A 24,051-nucleotide genomic window follows, 5' to 3' on the forward strand; every position below is an offset into this window, starting at 1 on the left:
GTATCTAAAAACACAACACAATATAAAGCAAGATATATACGATAAGTAAATATAAACCCAAATCAACTGTTCTAAGCAAGTGGGTGCACTAGCAAGCCACAACTGGTGCAAATAAAACACTGTTTACTGCAAGGTAAGATCATTTTTTGAATATTTATGTTAGCATTTATAAGGTTAAGCCATTTTTTTCTCACCGATCTAGTTGGTTAAACTGAGTTTGCTCAACAAAAGTCACTTTGTAACAATTAGTTATTTACCAAAAACAATGCAAGACACTACCACATACAGTGCAAGATGCGTCATAAATACCGAAATTTATGCAGCTTAAAAGGACTTTTGAGTGTGTTTAGTGCATTAGTTGGAAAGCCATTGACTATTGTTTGTAGCTTGCCATGATGGCCACCATGCTGGCATATGCTCAGGTCTTCTTTTCTTTGTCTGTTACATAGATAGACCTAACAAAAATTGAAGTCGGGTCACGGTGCAAAAATTTTTGCATTTACAAAGTTAAAACAGACAAAAAATATAGTTTGTGTAGTTGAGAAAGCATGGCCTGGTGCTCCTGGATCCACCCATGCGAATACCAAACTTGTTTATTTAACTTGAATTTGGACTATTGTGACTGCTTTTTTAAGTCAATATATGAGTGCTAAAGTGCTGCCAATCAAAACGGCAAAACACATTAACAATTCTATGATCAAATTGAGTACTTTTTAAAATAATAATAATAATCTATATAGCTAGCACAACCCTTTTCTACGCTAAACAGTGACCTTCGCACATAACTTTTTTCAGAGAGGCACAACAAAAGCAATTCCGAAATTGTAGTGCGTAATGTTTCTATATAGTGCACTGGAAGCCATTGTAGACTCACCTAATCTGTCGATCAATGATGCAAGCAGGACACGCTATAAAAACAACTAGCCTGCAGTGAGGTTAGAACTCACGAACTCCAGTCATACGGGTCCGTCGCTCCACCAACTGAGCTACACAGGCTCAGCGAGGAGCGAGTAGGGAAACAACCATATGCTAATGCTTCCTTAATCTGTTAGTACAAGCAACTTCATATTAAAGGGGTCCATACTATTATTCAATGAAATATGCACACACATATGTGTGTTAACAACTGAGATCTAGCCCTTCTAAAGTTTCTTTTTGACCAACGATTACGGCTTACATATCATTATCACACTGAAAGCCATTGCAGACCCACCGAATCTGTCCATCAATGATGCAAGCAGGGCAGGCTAGAAAAGCAACTAGCCTGCAGTAAGGATGTTCCTATATATTTGTGATTTCAAATATATATGAGATTAAAAATGTGTGGAAACAACCACATGTTTTTTTGTGTAATGGATCTTAAAAAAAAAATGTGTTTTATAAATGAAATATATTTTTTACACTATTTTTTTTTCATTTTTCAGTCAACATAGATTTAGGCACTTCTTCATCTTGTTAGATGTCTGAGAAGATACTTGCACAATCATGCAAAATGCTGTTACCTTCGACAAGAGTTAGAGGCCTTTTTTGTATGCTACCATAGCTTTCTGTTTGTACTTTCTCTCTTTGATAGTTGTAGGAGTTTTAGAAATCCAGTTCTTCAAGGAATTTTCTTTGAATTTAAAAATTTACAGACAGTTAAAATGTTACCTCGAAAGTGTGGCCAGGCTCATAATGATGTGAACCAGAGCTTTATGAAATGTAGTCTAATGCTTTACATATAAAGGTGATACAGTCTCTTTAGGCGGGTAACTTCTCCAAAAACAACTATCTTAAAAACAGAGGGGGTGGGTGATGACATGCCAGTGAATAAAAAGTTGATAAAAGTGTGAGGCGCAGAGGAATGGCAGGCAAAATAAGAGGCAGCCACCGTGAAAATGGGTTTTGGTTAGAAATGAATCGGCTGGAAGTGGAATTGACTCAACTTCAGCATCGGAGACCAGTCCTATTAAAGCTGGCCGAATTCAAGAGCAAAGATAAATAGGCAGGATACTTCTTATGATAGTCAAGAGAAGACTATGAAACAAAAATGGGGAGATCGACAAGTCAAAGTGGACATCCAAGCAGAAGTATTTCGAGAAATGCCTTTAACAGGAAAATGTGTTATAAATATGCAATACACAAGTGCTTTGCATCCGTCGCTTGTTGCGCAAAGTGTTATGAACAACCAAGAAAACAGCACCGGACAAGAAAAGCTCGGGAAGCTTGGTTGACGAGAAAATTACCGACAAAAGCTCATCTGAGGAAGGTTAGTAGTACAGCGAGGCTTTGGATAGGTCAAATGAAAGGTGTTCTGAAGACACTCAGTTGTATATCAAGGCTTTGGAAACAACAAACGAAAGTTGTTCTGACGACGTTCAGTTGTGCAGCAGGCTTTGGAAACGTTAAACGAAAGTTGTTCTAAATCAGAAAACAAAAGGTGTTCTGAAGACGCTAAGTTGTGCGGCGAGGCTTTGGAAACTGCGAATAAACGGTCTGTTGAAGATGTTCATTTTGCTGGTTATCCAAATTTGTGTCTCACTAAACTGTGCCATCACAAAGTTGTTTTAAGTTTGGGTAAAGTGTGGACTGTAGCTTGTTTTGAAATTTGCTTTAAATTTGTGTTTTTGGTAAATGAGCAAGGATTGTCTTTAAGAGGGGGTAAATGTCACAAATTTAATTATTGTTGACCTTTTGTGCTGAACTAATGCTTTTGATCGCTGGAATTGCTGTTAAGGTGGCTACCTGACGACTTGCTTTTCCTCAGGGAATAGGACATTGTGTCAATTTTTCAGCCTTCGTTTTCTCAGCTTTGTGTGATATCTTTGTCTGCGAATTCGTTTCGCATTGCCTCGTGTTGCATCTTTATTCGTCGGGTGGATACCGAGAGATAAATATCTAAGAACTCAAGTTGATTACCATCAGTTGCAGTATTGATTGTTCAGGAAGTAGGTTTTAGGTTGTTCCACTTAAATGTATGAATGTATGCCAAAACAAAGCATTTATCGGTTCGATGTCATTTATACTTTACGCCGTGTGCAGCAGTTGTGGCTTACATAGCGCACCATGTCTAGAACAGTTGGTTTGGGCTTTTATTAACTTATTGCATACAACTTGCTTTATTGTGTTGTGTTTTTAAATACTACAGTGATGATGAATTTAGGAGCAAAATGTATCTCATGTGAGATCCAAACAAACTGATTTTCAGTGTACTTGCTCTGTACTTACTTTATGCTTTATCATTGATGTGCAACCAGAATGGTTTGATTTTTACCTTTCGGATTCAGTTATTCAAAAGAAAATTCTGATTAATTTTAGCTAAACTTTTTCTCAGGTAACTTCGGAAGGCAGTAATGTAATTTACACCTGGAGTTCACGTGATATTTTTTCAAACATTGGGCCTTTGTTTAACCATACCTACACAGTTGCTGGTGCATATACCATAGACTTAACAATAGAAAATCCATTAGGAAAATACTTCAAGCAATATTCTTTACAAGTACAAGATCATATATATGGTAATGTAACAACATACTTTTGTTATAATATATTCTCATCCTTACAACAACTTAAGTTTTTTTGCAGGATTGCGTGTGGACCATATGAATTCAATTGTCCCTTTTTATGTTCCATTCAACAATAGGTCACTATTTCGTGCATCTGTTTTTAATGGATCAAACGTTATTTATAAATGGGAATTTCATGATATTAAAAATGGTATAAAATCAGAATCTAAACTATCTAATCATGGTCAAATCAACTGGAATTTTTCAGAGGTTTTTTTATAATGCTTTTTTAGTTTTCTGTACTATTGTTGTTTTTAACTGTTTAATTTACAGATTACCACTTATTTAATGATGGTTAATGCTTCAAATTTAGTTAGCTGGGATAGCCTTAACACTACAGTCTATGTGATGGCTCCTGTAACTGGACTTGCTATTTATTTAGAAACCAAAATTACAGGAATTTCTTTTAATTTTACTGTAAGTGCAATCTTTATTTGGTGTTCCTGAAGTAAATTAGATGTTTATCTTTTGTTGGTAAAATGTGTTATTAAGACAGTAAACTATTTTGTAGATGAGTGCATCAGTAACACCCTCAGAAAATGCTATATACTTTGATTTTAATTTTGGGGATGGAACTGCTCTTAACAAACAACTTCTGGGAAATTCTTCCTCAAAAGAAGTTGTTCACCGTTACTTGTCGCCTGGAATATTTGAGGTTTTTTATAATATGTTGCATGTTTAACTAAAATAGGATTTACAAATCATAGCATAATTTTATTTTATTTAAACTTCTTTGTTTTCAGGCATCTGTGCTCGCATACAATAATGCTTCTGAATTAAGTGAAACATTTAATATATCAGTCAGAGAAAAAATATCTGGTTTAAAAATACTTGGTGTTGAAAACAGAAATGTGAGTATTTTGAAATTAAAATAAAAATCAAAAAAATATAACTTTTTATTTCTGTTATTGTTTACTTTTAGTTCATTATTAGTGGAAAGCCATATAATTTGACTGCATCAGTTGAGTCCGGAAGTGATATAGTTTTTATATGGTCTGTTGAGACTAAATCTGGAGTTGAATTGCACAACGGTCGTGATTTTATCCTTGTGACAAATGTTGGTGAAGTTGCTTTGAGTTTGACTGCTGACAACATTGTTTTCAATTTAACAGAAAAGCTTATTTTAGAGGTAAAATAAGTTTCATAATGCATTTCAAACTCAAAAAATATTTGAACTTAAATTGATAGTGCTTATTTATTTCATTGTTGTCCAATTTTGCGTTTAATACTTTTAAATACCTTGCAGGCTCAAGCACAACCAAACGTAGAAGTTCGGCTTCTAAATTCTGAAAAGGCATTTACCAACCAAAACATTACTTTGGAAATTATTGTGCATTCGGTATGGCATATAAACGTATCATAAGCATATAAATCTACATAATAAAAAAGGTTATCATAACAGAATCTGACAGTTTTGAAGTAAATGTGTTACCTCAAAAAATTAAAAAAAAAAAAAAAACTGATTTGTATGGCATGAAATAAAATATGTCATTTGGATTTTAAAGTAACATAAAACTAAACACACAAAAAATATTTGACTTGTATTTGTTTCTGGTGTAAATTTAAATGAGTTGTTTTTATTTGTGTATGGAGCAGATTCTGATTTTAGTAGTCTCATGAAGACTGTGTAAATTATGCCACAACAAGTGTAAACTGCCGTCTCTAGTCACAAAAACGCACTAAATCATACTGCCTTTATAAAACATGTTTATTATTATTTTATAATAGTTTCTTACTTTAATCTTAATAAATGTGTTTGGATTATTCCAAACTTTTTTTGGGAAATTTGTATGCATTGTAAGTGTGCAAATGGTCACTAACACAGTTTTTCGCAACACTCTACCTCAACCTAAATAACATTTATTTTTTGTTGGGTTTTCAGCCCATTTCATTAAATGATTTCAAGGGAGGCACCAACCAATATGTTGAACCACAGATATGACTTATTTTGTAATAAAATCAATTTATTGGTTGTGCCAAGTAAAAACAACAATATATTAATTTGTATTTTTTAAATTATGGCATGACTATCACTATTTTAATATTGGTGGCCCAGCCTTAACTATATGCTAAAACATCAATATGTTAAATTGTCCATTTTATTTCTATTTTATTGTGGTGTGAATATTATTGTCCCAACATTGTTGGCTCAGCTTTATTTAAACTAACTTGTCAATCTTTTTCATCAAGATACAATGTTTTCTGTGCGCAAATCAGTTATTAATAGCACACTAAATGCATTATGATTGAAGGGCACTTCTGTTCAACATCTTGTGGATTTTGATGAAGTAGGAAATATCCAAAACATTTCAGGAACTGTTGCATTTCATTCATATTCAACCCCAGGACATTATGCAATACATGTTATTTCCTATAATCAAGCCTCACAGGTAATTACCAGTTAGATATTTCTGCAGCATTCTGTTAAACTTTGCTACTCTTTTAGGTTGTCCAAACAATTAATGTAACAATTGGAGAACTGAAATGTGAAAAGCCTGATTTAGTATTCGTTAATAACGGTGCTAATCAATTTTACCGATCCCGTAAAGTTTATATTGAAACAGAAATAAATACATTTGGATGTACAGAGTATATAGTACTATATGTGTGGAGGATTTATCAAAAGACTTCATGTGAATACCTTTCTGAAAATGACACAGTGGTAAATATTTTAATAAATACTATTAATAGTAAGTTTTGGTTATCTATTAACAGTAAACTTCAAATACATTACTAGAAAATCCCACCAGTTCGTAACCCTTTGTTGGTTCTATCTCCATTGACATTAGATATTGGTTCTTATTGTGTGACTTGTACAGCTTCATTTTTTGGAACACCTCTTACTCATACTATTTCAACACCAATAGAGGTATATATTGATTGTTATATAGGTTAGCAATTCATACTAAGTGGCATATACAACATCTTGTCATATTTAGATAAAAATATATCATGTATTTACTCATTTTATTTATATTTAATGACTTCTATTGTATTTTTATTGACATAAATGTAAACTATGGAATGGCGATATTTAAAAACTAACCAATTAACCACTATACAAACCAGTGTTTTGTCATTACTATTTATAGATGCATCAAAAATTAGTACAATCTGGTTATAAAATATTTTTTTGCAAATATAAAATTGATACAATTTTGCTATAATACTATATTTTTTGTTTGTTTTGTAGTGGTGTTAAACATGTACTTTTTGTTGCGTTTTACATAACCAGTGCTAGAAAAGTATAAGGCAAATGTTTTAAATTATAGAGTGCTGTAATTTAATTTAAAAAAACTCCTTAGTTTTGTTAATTTATACAGCCCATGATTTACTCAGATAATTTCCACCCCTCTCGCTGTTATTATTAATGGAGGAACATTTCGATTTGTCACCCAAGCTCTCGCCCTTGTTCTTGATGCAAGTTCCTCTTTTGACCCTGATCTTGATTCTGATGAACAGACACAGCTAAATTATAATTGGACCTGCACCTCAAAAAAAACCAAGCTATCCACCATAAATAGTGAAATTTATTCAAAGGTGTGTAGAAATTCATGAAAATCATGTAAATCCCAAATCAATAAAATACTAAGAAAATAAGTTTTTTATTGGTTTTCAAAATATGGAAACAAGGTAGGGTTTTTTATTTTATTCTTAGGGTAGGGAGAGGATTTAGTAAAGATGGCGAATAAAACATACAAGTTATACTTGTCTTTATGTTCAGAAAAAATTGAAAATGTCCATGTAAAATAGTTTTTAGCCTGGACAACGCTTATAATGGTTATTTATTTTTATTTAATGCGTTGAACCCATTATTTCACATCATCGCATGTGTGTTGTTTTTTAGGATACCAGATTCTATATACTTCCACTAATGCCAATTATAGGACATGCTTTTTAGCATGTATTGAAAGCTATTTTGTAATCTGGGCAAAGTCAGATATTTTGTCTCATAAAATACAAAATATATTTAAATCTATGAAAATGTTATGAGAGGGTAGATACACTTTTTGAGGAATGTAATTTTGGGATTGAAGACTAATAATAATTCATGTTTTTGTGTAAATAAATTAGTTAAAAAAATCTATAAATACTTAGTTTTGTCGTAAAAGTAAAAATAAAAATAATATGGTTTTTTATTTAGATTATTAATTAGGAACAGGGGTTTTACCTGATATTTTTTAGTTAGGAGCAGAAATGATTATCTTTTTAATTTAAAATATTAAGGCATTTTCGTAATTCTTCAGTGCCTAAATATTAAATGAGATAAGAATATGTTTCAGCCAACATTAAAAAAAAATAACTGGCATATTACCTTTAAGAAATTTACACCTTTATAAACTTACCCTTTTGAAAAATGGCCTAAACTTGAACCAACTGGTGATTCACATCCGACCAGCTTTTAAAAAAGCATCTGACCGGTATAATTTATCAGGAATTATTTTTTTCATTAAAAGTATGTTTTACCAATGTTTATTTTCAGTTAGGTGACAGTTGCTTTTCCTGGAAAATGGGAGAAACTATTGAGTTGCCTTCTCAAGAGTATCTTCCGGGAATCGAATATAACTTTACTGTAGCAGCATACAAAAAGGGAAAAGCTCCTGTGTCATCATGGCAAAGTGTATGCACATGTTTTATAGTATAACTAATGCCTGTAAATAAAATTATTTAGCCTTTATAATTTTCAGATTTAAGTGTTTATGACATAACCATTACACTTTTCAAGTAATCAATCAAGCGTAGCTGTAGTCAAACAATGTCTAATAAAAATGAATGGACGCTCCAACCGTAACTTTAGCTTGTTGTGCATTTAAATCCTGATATTTTAGCCAAATTTTGATAAAATCCGTCTATATTTTTTCCCAGTTTAAATTTTGCCTATTTTTAAATGTGTTTTTTTTTACTCTGGTTTATATATCATACACTATAATTGGAGAGTCGCGCAAGTTATTGAAAACCTAAAAGGGGTCGCGAGAACAAAAAGTTTGGGAACCACTGTTTTTGTAAATACCATAGTATTACTAAAACAAATCTGTTATTATGTAACACATATAAAATGTAAAAAATCTACTAAACATAAGCAAAAGTTTGGTATGTTGTCATATATTTTGTAATTTGTGAACTTCAGTTGGAAATAATTACAATGGGTAATGAGTAAAATATGTCTATTTATTATAAATAATAATTTGATTGCAATAGTTAAAAAACTTTATTGAATATAATGAATAACTCTTTTTATTAGGTTATTTTCGTCCAAAGTGTTATTCCAACCGTCACAATAACTTGTATTTCATGTCGAAAGCAGTCATCTCTTCAAACTAGTTCTGCACACCATTTAATTTTGTTGGGTTCTTGTGAGTCATGTGAAAGACAAGATGAGGTGCTCTTAGAAATGTTGTTGTAATGTAAACTTGATTAATTATATTGTCAATGATGGTTAACTTTTACAGGTTACTTATCTGTGGGAAGCAACATGTCGAAATAGTAGTCAACATGAGCCAATGACATTTCCTTTAACTACCGTTACCACGACAACAGGTGCATTTGGAAAATATCTTGTTGTAAGAGTTGGTGCAATGCAGTCCTATTTTGAATACGAATTTAAATTAACAGTAAGATTTGTTTCATATTTTTATTTGTTCTATTTGGTTGTTTGTGTCAGTTTTTGTATAAAAATAAATTGGTTTTGCTGTTCGCCTGAATCTAGACAGTTCTCATTATTATAGATAAATAGTTCTGTTTTTTTACAATGAAATCCACAAGTGTTTGTTTTTTTAATTCATTCACATAATTAAAGTTTGAATATATATATATAATATATAAATAAATGCATTTAGATCACAGTACGAAATCTATCTGGAGTTTCCAAACTGGTATTGTATGCAAATAAACCACCTGTGAATGGAAATTGTACTTTGAGTTATGCTGGAAGCCATATATATGTGCTTGAAACATTAGTAAGGTATGAAGGAACTCTTGGATTTCCTAATTAATAACTTCATTGATAAATACTTTTTGTTTTGAAAAATGAAATATAAATCCTTAGTTTTCTATGAAATTGTCATATTTCTATGTTTTTTGTCCTTTAGGCAAAATCAAATTGCTTGTACAAACCTAAAAATAAGGTAAATATAAAACAGATAAAACACAATAAAGGAAAAAGAGACAATAATTAAGCAGAAAAAACAGCCAAGTTACAGATCAGTTAGAACCACTAAGTTTTAAAAAGATAAATGTGCCTAGTGCAATTGATGTTGACCACCCTCATAGTTCAGTGGTTCCCAACCTTTTTTGGCTTGCGTCACCCTGCAGAAATCATAATTAGTTCGCGACACCCTTGCTCTTATTTTTGCTGAGTGGTTAACTGTACTATTATAATAAGCTTACCAATAGAGCAAAAATTTGAATCTTAAAGAATTTGAAATATCTATCTGTACCCTTGAACTTAAAATGGCACCCTAGAGCAATGGTCTTCAACCTTTGGCTAATACATGGTAAAGTACATCCAAATAGGTCAGTCCATTAATTGTGGTCAACTGCTTGGTGTACAAAATCTTATAGATTTCGCTTGTTGTAATTAAAAAGTGTGTTCAGAGCATTTATGTTTATAAACACAAGAGAAAAGTCATTAACAGGCCTTCATAGGTTTTCAAACTGATTTTTCATTTGTATACACAAAATTAATACAAACATTACCCATCAACCGTGCAATGGTGGATGTAATTCCAATACCATCTAATTGCTTTTAGTAAGATCCGAGTGTTAACTCGGTTATCTATTCCAATTGCTTTTTTAATTAGTCCTTGTTGGGTAGATTGTCAACCATACCACCCAACATCGTTTTTACACTGATGATAGCATGAGCTTCAGCAAATGTCTAAAAACAGATAATTTTGCTGATCGGATTTATATTTTGTTGAAAATTTTAACAAACCTGTCTTCAATATTTCTATCTAAAACTAATATTATTTTTAACCCATGTTTAATTTTAATGAAACAAAATTGTATGCTTTAAAGATTTCAATGTTTTGGATGGGAAGATGAAGATATATCACTGCTTGTGTATACAATTCTAGCTATTAGGTACAAACATGGCTCGCGTGTCGATGACTTTATTATCTATCGTGGAACATCTTCTGTTTATGAGGTAATTTTTTTGGCAAATCCAGAATCATTTTGGGGGAATTTAGCCATTTTTTGCCAAACTGCTTGTCCATACCCTTTGGTATCAACTTTCAAATGTGCTCTCAACATAACTTCACACAACTATAAACAGATCTTTGTTTCGTATTTACTATTAAAGCTTTAAAATACAAAACTTATATAGTTTATTAGTGAAGTTTTATGCTTTTTCCTATTATATATATTTTGATTGTCTGTTCTTTTTGTCCCTGTGATCTTTTTGTCATTTTACCAAAACAAACAGCTTGGTATAGTGTCTGCGTATGTGATGCTGAAAATAGCGAATTTACTTAAGTTGCTGCAACTTAAGTGTAACATTGACTTATCCCCCAGCTTAATGGCTTCTTAAAGTTCATGTACTTTATCAGTACAATTATAATTGTACCACATATGCACTTATTGGAAGTAAAGTTAAACTTTTCAGTAGATGGTTTGTATTACACCTTGCAGGATACAGTGAAAGTTATCAACATTAAACAATGTTTATGTAATACAAAACTGCCCAAAAAAGTAATTACTCTTTTGCATTAGTTTTGCCATGTTTATGTAAAATATAGTTTTAGGCTTGATTGGTCGCCCGAAAAACCGCTGAAACTGCACTACCAGGTTACATTTAAAGCAAGCACTATAAATTGGTCGCCGCAACACAGGCCAACTTACCACATGCATTGGTACAATTAGGCGCAACCATCAGCGGTTAAACATTAAATTATATCGGTTCCAATTACCCAACATAAATAACAGAATTGGATTCGAATCCCATCTGGATTCGAATCCAAGGATTTGATATTCTACTTTGAACAACCCTAGTTGCTAACATAAAAAGGTAAAGTAACTTTAAATTTTAACCTCTGTTTGCCTTTGAATTAGTTTTATTCACTAGCTCTGTGAATCTCATAGTGCTTTTTAGTTCTATGAATCTTATATTGCACTGCTAAAACTTAATGTCTTTATTACATACTCAGTAAATACTCTTATTTTTTTGCAATGGTTTTGCCTAACGCAAATCCTAAATTGGTTAATTTGGTTGGCGGTAAAACTTTTTTGAAATCATTCAAAACACCCAACACAACAGATTTTAAAAACATATTTTTTTCAAAAGCTCGTAGCTAGACCTGAGTGGTCTGATTTTGCCATCATCTACAGCCACAATATTGCATGCAAGTTTTTACAGAAAACAGAATAGATGATCAACTTCAATTTTTTGTTTGGTACTCAAAAAATGGCATTTCAAAACGAAATAAAATTCTGTGGGCCATAGTTAATTGTGCAACATGCAGTTCATTGATTTGGGCCAAACTACAGCCTAGTACATATTTTAATGCTATGCAATGCATTTTAAGGCTTATCTTCCACTGGGCTTTAAAGACAATAACTACAATGTAACAATACAAGTCATTGTTGAAGATGAGTTGGGAACCTACAGTGTGGGATTGAACGAGTAAGCATTACCTCTCTGTGTTCAAACAATGTACAATACTAAACTTTTTATTGACTTTTTTTATTAATAAAGTATAACAGATGCCTCATAAATAATATTTTGTTATAAATTTTTAAAACATTGAATTTCTATCCGTATTTTTATATATTGCTAGCTAAGTATATTTTGTCAAAGCTAACTTGATTTCATACTTTCTAAAACTTCTCTGTGCGTTCAAACTTACAAAATAGAGATGAACTTTTAAGAAAATTTCTGACAAGAATAACAAACTTGCTGAAGCTTTTAAGGTTTCTAAATGTAAAAGTAAAAGTTTAACATTTTTTATCTTTGGGAAATCTGCAGACCCCTTAGAAATCACTTAACACTTTCCTACAACCTCAGATAATTTGGCGCTAACTAGGTTAGAGCAATATTGTAATCATTTAAATTATAAATGTTACAAGAACTGTGGTATTCATTCAAAATATCGTTTTCCTGAAATATTAATATTCAACCATCTTAACATGTACTAGTTAAGCTTTTTCGGCTACATTTTCACAATATATTCTATAACCCCTTCCTAAAGCAATGGCTGGTAGATCGGAATAAGCATTTAATTTAATATTCATTTATTTAAAGAAGTTTTCGAAATGTACTATTATTTTAATATGCTTAATGATCTTAAAGTTTTGCAATAAAATCATAAAATTTCGGAATTTTTTTTTTTTTCTAGTGTTATTGTCAACAAATAGATATCTAAGACTAAGTGACCGAATACCTATCCTTTTTCAAAATCAAATATATATATATATTATTGTTGTGTCACTGGCTGATATTTTATGGGTAGAATATTTATTTTCAGGACATAACGTGTTTTTAACACAATTATATTTATGGTTTGCTCTGGTATTTTAGACCAAATTTTGTTGAGAGTTTCCTGGTAGGATAAGTTTGTTTACCAATACTTAATGCTTGTCTGATCATTTTTGGTAAATATCAATTTGGTGGGTTGAGGACTTTTGGGAGGTTTTTTTTCACACTACTCCCTCCTTATTCCAAATTTATAGGTAATGGCGGGAAATTTTCAGCTCATATGTCTTTGTGCTTGCAGAAATAAGTCAAGGAAAAGTGGAACACACAATATAAAGCCAACAAACCAAACGTTAAATTTACAATATTTTAAACCAACAAACCGAAGTTAAATTTACAATATTTAAAAGTTAGCGGCGATAAGTAACAACATTTATATTGACAAATAGTCACCAATAAACCACTCATACAAAACTAACTAAGGAAAAACCCTGGCAAAATATACAAACATCAACCCTGTCTAGTTATTGTTTAATTGGTTTGGGCTTATAATTTTGTTCCTAGCTTACCTTTTCTTGATCATAATGTAATGACAGCAAGGAGTAGCTGCAGAAAGTTAAGTGAACTAAAAAGTTATTTATGATCTAAATGCCTTTATTTTTATTTAATTTTGTTACAAATAATAATCATTTAAAAACACTATTTGCTTACATTTGTTTGATTTCAATTTTTTCACAAATTTGTTTTGCCATTACTGTTTTCAAGGCCCTAATTATTCTCTTATTTTATTCTAAAAAATATAAAAACATAATCTGTTATATTTTTGTCAAGGTCAAGAAAAAATGGGAAGTTAACCCTGTTGTAGTTCACCTATTCCTGCTTAGATACCATCAGCTGAACAGGACAGGACATTACTATGCTTATTTAATTACTTATTCGTATTTCACAGATCAATTATTGTGGAATTAAGTCCTATGACACAAACAGATACCATAATATGGTTGCATAATAAGACATTTGGACAACTTTCTGAACTTCAAAAATCAAGCAATCCTCAACTAGTAGCTGACTTTGCTGCAGGACTTATAACTGTTCTTAATGAGGTCCAAATTAGAAATTCCTGTTTATTAAATATTGACAATTTTCTGAAGTTTTTATGAAAAATTTTGTTAAATATGTAAAGGATTCAGAGGTTTATAATGCCGAAGATGATTCATCATTTAACAGTCGCAAGGAAATTCGTAACAAGATTACACGCACAGTAACTTCCTTAGAAGCTAACACCCTTGATGAAATTCAACAAGTTACAACTGTTTTTAAACAGTGTGTGGTAGGTAAAACTGCATTGACAGCGTTTGCTAGTTTTTAATAAATAAACCTTCAGTAGCAATATCTCAAAAGGGGCCTTAAAGTTGCATGGCCAAAACAACATTTTTTTATATGCATTTATACATTTCTTTACCAAAAATGTGGGTGTATTTTATTCAGTGTTTTTATAGGCTATAACCAATTTTCAAAGCAAAAAAATAAAATAAAAGGCAATTGAAAACCATCAGACCAAATCGATATTTGTAAACAAAAATACAGTAACTTTTTTGGAAAAGCATCTTAAGTGGTGTGTTACACACTTTCTTTTATTGGTTGTGCAGCATATTATGGCTTCAAATAAATGGACACTCCACTAAAGTGTCTACTTTATGCAAAATTTAGTCCTACGATTTAAGATATGTGTTGATGGGTACATGACCACATGGAGAACAGGTTGTTTAGAAGTTTATACACTCTTTTCTAGAAAATCTGGTAACAACTATTGAAAATGATTGGATAGTTATGTTTTCTTTTTTTTTCTGCCTACACTTTTACGTGTTGCAATAGTCATATAAACTTTATGGAGCAACAATTGTATTAATTTTAGGAACATACTCAAAATGACTTCGCAAATATACACTTTGGGCCTCATGTATAAAGTTAATCTGTTTTTTTTTTAACTTGCCCTTGTTAGTCTGCATTAAGTCGAAAATCTTGGGGTCCAATTTTCTACTTTGAAGAGTTTTATATTTGCCATCATTCAAAGTTTGCAGGTTAATTTTTGTAATTCACACAATTTGTTATGATTAGTTTAATCATGCACAGCATTAAGTAATGATTAATGCATTGAATAATTTTCATAATGTTTTGGTCTTAATTTATGTCTTTTTATTCTAATACATTCTCAAACAATTTAGTTGGTTACTGCGACAAGCCTTGAAAGGTTATTTTTTCTTATGGTTAGACACACTAGTTAACTCAACTTTAAGTTACAAACTTGTTAATCACTTTTAAACTAGTTTATGTTCTACAAGAAAGTGGTAAAATTGGTTGCATAAAAAACAACACCATTGTCAAGTTCAAAATGTTAGCCAGTTGTTTAAAAACCAAAAAAGTTTAAAAAAAAATTTAAAAAGGTTTCATTTTTTTCTCTAACTTTTTTATATTTGCAGAAAGTTTCCTCTGAATTTCAAGATTCAGATTTGCAAAATGTAAGTATGCATAAGTTTATGGAACTTGCTGTAAAAATGCCGAACCACATTGAAAGTGCAAGTCAGACAACTATTCTCACTGTTACAACAACTTTAATGGATATAGCAAGTTATTTAGTTGACTCTTTCAATTATCCAGTTTACATCAACAATAACGTCATAACAAGTTCAAATATTGGTAAGATCTTCCAATATAATATTATTTTTCCAAATGTATATATATATATATATATATAAACATCTTACTAAATTTAATGCATTAATTTTAAAGTATTCCTAATTTACTGTGTCTCCCAAAGTTCTGTCAGAGCAGTTACATGGTAAGTTGTTTGACATTCATCAAAAGTAAAATATTACACCCTATTCTTTGTTTCAAGTCTCAGTGCTGAATTTTAATACTTAGCAAGTTCATTGTTTAATTCTCTCGCTCCTGGATAACTATTTTACAAAACTGTAACTCAATTTAAAATAGGGGTTACAAACAACAGTATAAAATTGGCATAAGCATAAAATTGCATTTGATAGCAGAATACTTCTCTGGTAACTTACATCGGGAGCCTTTAAGAAACTAGCTAAATCTGTTGAGAAACTAACCTAAACCATGATTCAATTTTTATGCGATCAAAACCAGGCTAGAAAATCCTCGCAGGTGGTGAGGTTCAAACTCATGACCTCTATCATAGAATAAGGTGTAATATTTTGACTGTTACTTCATCAACTGAGCTACGCAGACTCATAGAAAACAAGTCAAGAAGCAACCAAGACATTCTGTTGTTCCTTTTGAATCCTCCGGTGTTGACTTTAGTACACTTTTTTTTCTCTCAGGTAAGGAAGAATATAGAAAGGAAATGGTTGAACAGTTAATGAATTCTACAATTGGGTTAACTACAAACGTTCTTAATAGTAAGGTAGAAGGTGAAGAACCATTTTTTTTAAATGCTACTGCAATGTCCTCCATAGGTGCTCGAACTACACCTGCAAACATGAATCGGTAATATGTGTTTTTTCTTCTTCAGTATGACTTAACTTCTAACTGTATAATCATGAATTTCAGATCCGTCATCAATGATGGTTGTCTTTTTGAATTCCCAAAAAAATTATTTTGCAATGTTTCCGAGGATAGTGAAATATCTTATATCCTGGTCGTTGCTGAACAAGTTTGTTGCATTCATTTCATAATATTTAATATTTAGGCTACTAAAATGTATTGTTTCTCTGCTTAAGTTATTTTAAGTGAACTATATAGTAAGCCTTAAGCCGTGTATTTTTTCTGTTTGTCCAGCCCTAAATTCATAATTTGTTTGAGGTTATTTTTAAATTGAAAATTTAGCATTAGTATCAGCTTTAACTTTCAAAACAAACCTAAAAAATAAAATTCAGTTGCAATTAGCCGTCGGCTAGATAAACGTATGGAGCTAACTAAAACCTACACAATGATGCCACACTTATTTTGTAATTTTTAATCACCAGGTGGGCAGACCCTTAAACCCAATGGGACCATCTACATACTAACATATAACATGGCTGAAAATATCAAGTTATTGCGATTTTTACTTTTCCATGAAAATTTAGACAAAATTCAGTCAAAAACATACCAAAGTAAAGCAAGCAAACCAACCCAAAAAACAGTGTTGATGAAAATGAAATGAGTCCCAAAACAATTTTTTGCCCATTTAATGAATAAAAAAAGAACCCCTATTAGTAGAAAGGCTTTATTAAGTTTGTATGCATGCGTTTTGAAAAAAACTTCTGAAGTTAAAGTGTAGATGGTATTTTGGGGGTCATATGTTTGTTCCCCTTAGAGACCCTTATTTTTTGGGTGCAAAACCATTAAATTTGATGTTTTTATTAGTTAATCATTTTGTAATATAACCTGTTTTATTAAATGAAATGTATTATACAGGTTGCCACCATAAATTATATTATTTGTTTATTTATGGCAAACACACAAGCAATTGGGGAGTGGGTTTATGGAGTATTAATAAATATGAAACTGTTGGTCATATTTATGTCAAAATTGGGGAGAAAATGTTAATAAAGTAGGTTAAGATGGGATGGGGGCAGGAAAATGGTGCAAACTTACCAAACCTATAATTTATAATAATCTATGAAATTACTATTTTAATTGTAATATAAGTTTTGGATTTGGAATAAGAATTTATTTTTTGGTTTGGGTGGGTGTGGGGGGGGGGGGGGAAGTGCACTGAGATTGTACTTCTTGGCAAACCATCCGCTTCACATTAGTAAAAGCGTAGTCAAAAGTAAAAAATTCTCAGCCCATATCTGGTTACAAGTAAGACAAAAGACAACACAATATCCCAAGCCCCAGCGTTAGTTAATTTAATATAGGTATATTTAGAAGTTTTTGTGGACCCCCGGTTGAGAAACACTGTTATAAACTATGCTAACAAACTTGTGCAACGTTTCAAGTAAAGACTTAAGTTTAACAGTGCCAAATTTAGGCAGAGTTCACAAAATATCGAGTTTGTTGTCGCACTAAGTAAAAGATAGTCCAAGTTTAATTTATCTGCCGGGAAATAAAAAAATAAAAAATTAGGCAGAGTTCGCAACATATCGCGTTTGTTGTCGCAGTAAGTAAAATATAGTCCAAGTTTAATTACCTGCCGGGAAATTAAAAAATAAAACTAAGTACATTTCCTTCATAAACTAAAATTTTAATGTTTCCAACAAAGACTATTATGTATAGAAACTTATTGATGCCTGTTTACGCGTAAAATTTAAGTAGAGTTTGCAAATTTACGAAGAATTGAATTTTTATTTTTAAGCCGTTTGTTAGCGGTAGTGATTGAGGCCAAAGCCTAATGACTTCTTACAATGTGTTTTACCCACGCAATACTTTTTTATAGTTAGCAGTAAGCATTTGTTTTTTCAATGAGGATTTTTCTCACGTTTAACGCAGTTTAGCACCGGAATTACGTATTTGCTTAAATATAGGCAGCCTCTTGACGCGGGGTTCAGGCTTTCCACTAAGACTGCCCGGTAAAACCCTTACTGTATATACCCTACTTAACCTGGGCAACGCCGGGTATTTCGTCTAGTATACCCTAAACCAGGTGTGGACAAGCTTTTTGTCTCGAGAGCTGCCTTCAGAATCTGAATTTGTTGAGTTTCACACTATAGTATAATTAAGATTATAATAATACATGTAACAAAATTTTGAAGTTTTAGTTGTAGAAAAATTCTAATGTATTTTGTTTTAATGCTCCAAACTAAACACAAAAATACCAAAAGTTGTTTTTAGGTTGTGTCCTTACTTTTGAAGGTATGTCACTTTTTGATTTTAGTAATAATAAACATTTTCTGTAAGAATCAGCGTTTTATTGTATTGATTGTACGAACATGATAACACAAAGAAGTAGTAAGCATCAAGTAGCCTACTTATACATTATGTGAGATACAAACATTTGTTAATTTTATCATTTTTATTCCTGAAAAATTAACTTCAGACGTGACATTTGCACCATGACTACTCACTTTTTTACTGTAAAACAGGTTTATTTATAGCTATTTAATTGCAAACCAATGCAAAGAAATTAGAAAAAAATTGTTTTCAGGGGGAGGATAATTTACTTTTTTTTTTAATTTTAGCCTAAGTCTGAATTCTCAAATTGATGTAGCACGGTCAATACTGAACCAAACGTGCTCATATTTGTTTTGTTGGTTTTTTAGACGCAACCTAACAATTACAGGGGGTCCCCACTGAAGTTTGACAAAAAACTGTTGTTTTTTTAACAACCCTAATGTTTATGCAAAAATCACAAACAACTTTCTTGCAAAACTTTTTACGGTTTTAATTTTTTTCTAAATTAAGAGATGCATAAAATTTAATCAGTGATTTGCTCACTAATTTTCTTTAAAGAATCATTGATAAGTAAATCTATCATTTCTAACCAATTGTAGCTTCAATATTCATAGGCAAATGCTTTAATATCATAGATAGTAATTAAAGCTAAGTAATTTAAACCAGTCTTTATTGTTTTGAAATCGCCAAATCATCTAATTGCCTATGTAATGCTAACAGCTGAGAACTGTAATTTTATGATAATTCTGGTGTGATATCGATTAGGGTTCCTAAAAGTGTAAAATAAACAAAATTAAAAAAGATCAAAAAGCTTAAGCTTCATTTAAAAGGCTTTTATTTTCATTTTACATTTCTTAAGCAATTACCTGTTTACCTTGAAGATTTGTTTTCAGTTCATTTATCTTTTGCATTATGTTGACAAAATGCAAAATCACATGCCCATTGCTTCTGCTCCATTTTCCTCAAAAAGTTATAAAAAATACTTTTGTATTGAAAAAACCTGACAACCTCTGTTTTATCCTCCATACTCTTGTTAGTATTCTTCTGATGCTGACACAGTGAACACTTACTTACATAAAATTCGCCTCTATATCATAAAACAAAACTTCAGAATTTCCAGTGTTATAGGCCATGTGCTTATTGAATTATTGAACAGGGGCGCCATCTGTTGTAATACTTGCTAATATATCCAAGCTTAATTTTGACCGAACTACAAAGCCTAAAACATCTTTTTTTCGAGCAGTGTCTTTGAGGGTCTCTATTGACAACCATTTTTGGAAATGTGAAAGTTTTTGTCAATTTCTCTGATATAAATAAATAACTAAGCAGTATCTGGAAGATCAGTACTTTCATCCTGTTATTCTTCGGCATGACAACTTGTAATATTTGGTCATTTAATTGTGAAGTCATTTTCAGAATATTTCTTAATGTTAAAATGAATTTTTGGCTGTATTGTTAAAATGTGGTTGTCTTCAGTTGACATTTTTTTGTTTATACCCAACCTATAATTGGTTCTAGTAAATCCTTTTTTTAACTTTCAAAGTCAATACCTTCAACGTCAGTAAAAAAACTTTTCTTTCACTTCATTGTTGAATACACAATATTTATCTTTTCGCCTTTTAGATTGGTTTGAAAAGCTTATTATAGATATATTTTATCCAACTCCACATATAGCAACCCAATCTACACATCATATATACAAATCAGTTTTAAACTAAGTTCATAACTTATAAACTAACGCTTTTCAAAACAACCAGCTGCTAAACTGATGCTTCAGGCCATAGTAAGACATTTCCATTGTGACATAATTGACTGTTTAGCAACCTAAAGCCTGAGGCACACATTTACCATAAGGCAGCTGCAACACTGCCCTGTGACTTCTAAGGATTTTGATGCACACTGCACCATTCATTAAAGGTTTAGTTTTGCATGTAATTAAATTATTATTAAATCATTTTTGTATTTATTTTTTTATATTATTACTTTAGGCGTTTGCGGGTTGCACAAAAAATTATGCATGCGGCCTGCGATTTTAACTAATTACACTGGCAATAAGCACAATAGTTTGCAAAATCTACCTCATTTTGCACGATAAACAAAATGAACAATCCATCATCTTGTTGTGGTGCTACACGTTTTACACAGTTAAAAATTTCTAAACATCTGATGTGTTTTTTGCATTTTGCTATGAACAGAAGTAATGTAGCCTACAAGCAAAGACGCCCTTATTCTGTTTGCCACAGATTATGTTCATTGGTTAACCAAAACTTTCCCCACAATTAGATTAGCTGTGTACAGCCTGTGTGGAAGCGGCATTTATTGGTGATTTAGGCCTTTTTGAAACTGTAGTGTAGGGACTGTCGTCATTTTTTTGGTTTTTGCCAAAGGAAGGGGTTACACCATATACCACCAGACCATTGATATACACAATGAGGGTTGTTGCTAACAGTCCTTTTTTAAAAACCTTAAGCTTTAAGTTTACTTAAATAAAAAAACCTTTATCCGATTGATGATTTAAAAAAGAATCATTCTGGCAGTGTAACTTTTGCACCTTCACCACAATAATTTAATACAAGATAATAATTTAAATATATTATTTTCATAAAGTGCTCTGTGTAACTTTTTATGACATTATTTTCCGTGTTAAAAAATGATAATGGGACCCCAATGTACATAAATACACTATTTGTATTTTAAATTTGTAATTTTTGTAATATAAGTAATTTAGTAAACAAAAAAATAACGAGGAAATTTCTGCATTGTATCATGTAAAAAACTCATATTTTTTCACAAAGTGCTTACTACTGCCATGCTTTTATAGAATCCTTATACATATGGCTACATTCCAAGTCATTTGGCCAAGTCTGGTCATGCAAAAATATCGACAAGAGTTCCAGCATTCCAATTTAAATATGCCAATCAATTACCTTTGTCAATATGCACTGTTGAGGATATGGCTACTATAGAACCAACTCAATGGATAAAAATGACTATGGCACCTAGTAAAAGACAATTCATTCAATCAGAAAATACTGGTGAAATAGAATCTAATGTGGTAAGTATATTTGTACTTCGTTATCAGTAATAGTCACTAAAAATATATCCCAAATGCACTAAAAATATTGTCGTAATATTTGTGAAATGACCACTTTTTTGTTGTTGCATATAATCACTAACAACAAGCTTTTTATTGACAGAACACGAGCCATTATTTATTGTGTTAAAGAAGGCTACATCATTAAAAAATAATTATAAATCATTACAAAATGATAAAATCCTTAACAGAATCACTGTTTTTTTAAGGCTTTTATTATCATGCAACTAACTTCTTAATGAACATTACATATAACAAGAACAAGACTTTAAAAGTAACACAATATATATGTTTTACATTTTCGGCATTAATGTTTCTGTACTTGGCCAGAAGTTTGTGAGCATTGAAAAATTCTTTACACAGAAGAAAACATGGGCTGCCAGTGTTTCAATACACAGTAATCTGAATGAATGCAACATGGTCAATATCAGGCAGTTTGTCACAATAACAAGGCACACAGGTTTCAAACGTGCAAGTTTTCACTCAAGTACTTGCATTGCTTGTACTGCTTCCTTCTTTGTGTTTTTGACACTTTGTTTAATTTCTATAAGTCAAACTACTTGTTTAATGAATGCTCTGCTTGCATCATAGATCGACAGATTCGGCGAGTCTGCGATGGCTTTTCGGTGTACTTGTTTAATATTAGGAATCTGGACAGTGCTTGCAAGCTATCTTTTGCTGAACATCAACAAACGCTTTTAATTAGGGTAATTCTGTTAATAAAATAAAGCATACCGAATTCTACGGACCATAAAGCGCACCCGATTATAAGGCGCACTGTCAATAAATTGCTTTGATTAGTTTTTTGTTCATAGCCAATAACAACAAATTTTGTATTTGAGGTTTTGCTTCTGCAAGTAGTCAATCAATATCTTGACAGTGAGATTTATTTTCATAGCATAGTTATGCAACAATGGCGTTTCTTGTGACTTGATATGTCTTGAAGCATCACATCATAAAAAACAAAATGAGTTTTAGTTAGTTCCAAAAGATCTTACAGCATCATCAATTGATTACGCAATGCTGTCATTTGGGTACACAATGCACGGATCTGTAATGTAGCTATAATGAAATGCAAAGCCATCTTGATTAAGACGTTTCGATATGCGCATGTTTCATCTTTAGTTAATGTGACTGAGAAGTGATTCAAGTATCACTTATTTAAAGGTTGGACGCAATTGTTATTTATGTGAGTTTCTATGGTTGGAACAAAATTTAGCACCTTCAGGTGTTACACAGGTACAGCGGTGTTGATAAAGTGTCAACATTCAGTTCGGGGCTGCAGTCTTGAATGTATAACGACTCAAGTAGCCGCAATCTAACACATCTGAGCCTCTCCGAGCACTTTGGGTTGGCTAAAATCAACCTTATGATCTGACTGCTGCAGAAGATGTCTGCAAACCTCTGATTCTTCGGACCACTCTATGTTCTTTAACCCTCATTTAAACATTTTGTTGGGTGTGGCCAATGTAGGAAACCCCAAATGAGCAAGTTAACTTATAAACGACACTTGATCGCTGCAAATGTTCGTGGCGGTCCTTTATTAGCAACATTTTTGTCTTTTTAGTTGTGTTATCTTGGAAATTGCGTATATAGTAAAGGTTGGTAATAGTACAAATAACTGACATGAGGCTACAAACTACAATATTCAAATACTGTATGTTAGACAAAGTGCTTTCAACAACAACCAACTATAGCTTTGATTTTTCTTCAAGCATCTTCAGATTGGATAGCTTTTTGCTATGTTTATCGTTCAGTATTTGCAAAGGAATCAGCAGACAAAAATGCAAACTTGCCAAGAAAGTCTGGAAGTACAGATTTAATTTTGTGTGCACTGAAACTTTTGTACCATAAACTACACTTTACTATTAAACAACCTTTTTTATGCCGCTAACTAAAGCAAAATATATACATTATTCCATGTCACTTTTTTACTTTTCATCTTTGACAAATGCTGAAGGTTACCGCATGTCAAGAAGATTGCACTCTGCACACTATCGCTAGTTTAAATATTATTTTGACCCTTTCCCTCTGATGTTTAATAATAGGGCCACACTAGTCCATAATAACCAATAAGATTTTCCTGCGCTGCCTATTTTGAATGCCTCACCTGGCAAGTTTTTTTACAAATAATGTCTCATGAGAATTTATAGCAACCA

At 31.8% G+C, this 24,051-nt stretch overlaps 1 protein-coding gene across 1 annotated transcript in view; it reads left to right on the top strand.

Moving 5' to 3' along the window:
* Positions 1-24,051, top strand: part of LOC146168160 (polycystin-1-like) — a 129,215-nt gene that overhangs the window by 72,916 nt on the left and 32,248 nt on the right. Inside the window, exons 38-60 of the mRNA XM_083389118.1 lie at positions 3,314-3,497; positions 3,565-3,755; positions 3,819-3,962; positions 4,057-4,200; positions 4,289-4,396; positions 4,468-4,674; positions 4,792-4,884; positions 5,798-5,935; positions 5,992-6,207; positions 6,283-6,414; positions 6,885-7,085; positions 8,029-8,166; positions 8,788-8,925; positions 8,996-9,157; positions 9,383-9,507; positions 10,563-10,692; positions 12,071-12,168; positions 13,907-14,060; positions 14,141-14,287; positions 15,438-15,654; positions 16,302-16,467; positions 16,531-16,633; positions 21,620-21,853. Coding sequence (XP_083245244.1) covers positions 3,314-3,497; positions 3,565-3,755; positions 3,819-3,962; positions 4,057-4,200; positions 4,289-4,396; positions 4,468-4,674; positions 4,792-4,884; positions 5,798-5,935; positions 5,992-6,207; positions 6,283-6,414; positions 6,885-7,085; positions 8,029-8,166; positions 8,788-8,925; positions 8,996-9,157; positions 9,383-9,507; positions 10,563-10,692; positions 12,071-12,168; positions 13,907-14,060; positions 14,141-14,287; positions 15,438-15,654; positions 16,302-16,467; positions 16,531-16,633; positions 21,620-21,853 — 3,570 coding nt within the window. The remainder of the gene's footprint in view (positions 1-3,313; positions 3,498-3,564; positions 3,756-3,818; positions 3,963-4,056; positions 4,201-4,288; positions 4,397-4,467; positions 4,675-4,791; positions 4,885-5,797; positions 5,936-5,991; positions 6,208-6,282; positions 6,415-6,884; positions 7,086-8,028; positions 8,167-8,787; positions 8,926-8,995; positions 9,158-9,382; positions 9,508-10,562; positions 10,693-12,070; positions 12,169-13,906; positions 14,061-14,140; positions 14,288-15,437; positions 15,655-16,301; positions 16,468-16,530; positions 16,634-21,619; positions 21,854-24,051) is intronic.

The sequence above is a fragment of the Ascidiella aspersa genome, chromosome 1 (assembly GCF_963924565.1).
Source record: "Ascidiella aspersa chromosome 1, kaAscAspe10.2, whole genome shotgun sequence".
NCBI lineage: Eukaryota > Metazoa > Chordata > Ascidiacea > Phlebobranchia > Ascidiidae > Ascidiella > Ascidiella aspersa.